The sequence below is a fragment of the Rhagoletis zephyria genome, unplaced genomic scaffold (genome assembly GCF_001687245.7).
Source record: "Rhagoletis zephyria isolate East Lansing unplaced genomic scaffold, Rhagoletis_zephyria_1.1 Rzeph_scaffold_04793, whole genome shotgun sequence".
In the NCBI taxonomy this organism is placed as follows: domain Eukaryota; kingdom Metazoa; phylum Arthropoda; class Insecta; order Diptera; family Tephritidae; genus Rhagoletis; species Rhagoletis zephyria.
In genome coordinates this window covers 12,669-15,020 of record NW_016161876.1, presented here as the reverse complement: position 1 = coordinate 15,020, position 2,352 = coordinate 12,669, and the positions used below count along the sequence as shown (strand labels likewise).

Here is a 2,352-nt window from a genome sequence, read left to right as displayed (position 1 = left end):
ATAAATAAAACCAATTTATAACTCAGCTCGATTCTGCGATTCTGAATTCTAGACCCTCCAGAATAGAAGAGCCTCCCTTCATAGAAGGGATCACAAATAAAACAAATAAAAATTGATAACTCCGATCACGAAGCAAGGACGATAACTTCAAGGACGAAAACTACGGTCAGCAAGTAGGAACTACAAACTGCTTCACCTGGAATTAAGGGATAATCAGCCATCAGCCAGAATATCAACAAGGATTAAAGTCATCAATAGCTTAGGAGTAAGTTATATCAATATCTACATATATTAATTATATATATTATTGTGAATATTGTGTTAGTGGCTATAAAAAAGTTATTGAAATTAGATAAAAAATAGAACAACAATTAAGTAAATATGACAGACGCTTTACCAGTAGGTTTGGACTACGATGAGATAAATAGAATTGTAGACAACTTAGAGTTTGCAATAAACACTCTCCAGTTTACTGAGGAAGCTGCACCAACAGATGGAAATTTTTTTTTGGAAGGATATACTAACGGACGAAAAGAAAGTGAAGTGTATGGAATAAAATAGCGACTGCAGCGAACTACGATAATAAAGAAACCCTCGAAGAGGAATCAGTGGCAATGATTCGAAAAATAAATATAAAATACGGCTGGTACAGCCAATAAATTACCAAAAATTTCGGTCTACAAAATAAGCTTAAGCGAGTCTGAACTCCAGACCCTCCAGAGTATAAAAGCCTTCTTTTCCTAGAAGGGATCAACAACAAAATAAAACTATAAAAAATATGTTAATGGGCAATAGTCCCAGCAAACCCAAATACGAACGATTGTATTATTGCGAATACTGCCACGGGGCTCACAAAATAAGTAACTGCCCATACCTTAACAAAAAACGTTAGAAGACATAAAAGAATAATTAATTTTTCAACTACGGAAAAAATTAAAATACTAAACGGAAATATGGCGAACGGTGACTTGACAGTTGATCTTATTACAAGATTAATCGCTAGTAGCAATATAGGCCTAATGCAAGAAATTGAACATTTACGTTCACAATTAGAAGTAAATACTCGTAGGGCTACAGATTATGAAGCCGAAACAATTAATGAAAATATAGTGTGCCAGGTGTCCCTTGACGTGATAGGATCACTACCCGAATTTTTGGGAAATATAAACGCGTATGTTAACTGGAGAGAAGCAGCTCATAACGAAATGAGCCTGTACGTGAGAAGCAGTAGAAAATACTTCGCAGCACGATTTTGAGAAACAAAGTAGCTCAGGACGCGAAAGATGTCCTAACAAACCACGGCACCGTGTTAAATGTCGATGCGATAGTCGCTCGCCTTGACTTCGCGTACTCGGACAAACGCCCGATACACATTATTGAGCAGGAATTAAGCGTCCTTCGACAAGCCGTAATGTCGGTTGTAGAACATTAAAACCTGGTCAACAAACAAATTACTTTATTAATAAACAAAACAATAATGACACATGGCAATGCGTCGGATATAACTAAAGAGCTTAATAAGAAGAATAATGATCCCTATGCCCTAAGAATTTTTATAACAGGACTCAATGCGCCATTAAGAGAGATAATTTTTTCGCTTAACCCGCAAGATTTTCCTGATGCTTTGGAAAAAGCACAGGAGCTCGAATCAAACAATCAGAGAGCATTATTTGCGCAAAATTTTGCAAATGAAAAATAAGAGCTAGGTTACCAAAATTCTCAAGTAATAACTTGAGGTTCCCATTAAGGAACAACATGACTAAAGCAGAACCGATGGATATAGATCCATCGCTATCAAGATTCCGGAAAAATATTGTTACCAAACCGCAACAAAATAATGGTTTCATGGAATACAACCCAAGCTAGCACGAGTGCTATTGCAGCCAATAAAAATTTGTGGCCTCAAATCCAAAATGCTCACGCTCCGAAGCGACCAAGAGTAAGCAACCATAGCTTTCGTCCGCAGGAAAAAACGCAAAGGGTTAACAATTTAAACGAAAGTCATTTTTTAGAGGAAGAGGGGTTGTCCTCCCCTACATTAACCTCTCTTCTTCTTCTTAATTGGCGCTGTAACCGCCTAAGCGATTTTGCCCGAGTACAAAACAGCACGCCAGTCATTTCTCTTCTGTGCTAACTGACGCCAATTGAAAATGCCAAGTGAAGCCAAGTCCTTCTCCACCTGGTCTTTCCAACGCAGAGGAGGCCTTCCTCTTCCTCTGTTCCCAGCATCGCGGCCCGCGTTGAATATTTTCAGAGCAGGAGCGTTTCTGTCCATCCGAACGACATGGCCAAGCCAGCGGAGCCGCTGAATTTTAATTCGCTGCACTATGTCTATATCGTTGTAAAGCTCAT

At 38.6% G+C, this 2,352-nt stretch overlaps 1 protein-coding gene across 1 annotated transcript in view; it reads left to right on the top strand.

Moving 5' to 3' along the window:
• Positions 1–953: 953 nt before the first annotated feature.
• The window catches only part of LOC108371219 (transcription initiation factor TFIID subunit 1-like), a gene marked incomplete at its 3' end in the record, with an annotated part of 14,059 nt that continues 12,660 nt past the window's right edge, over positions 954–2,352 (top strand). Inside the window, exon 1 of the mRNA XM_017626726.1 lies at positions 954–1,055. Within this exon, the coding sequence (XP_017482215.1) occupies positions 954–1,055 (102 nt within the window). The remainder of the gene's footprint in view (positions 1,056–2,352) is intronic.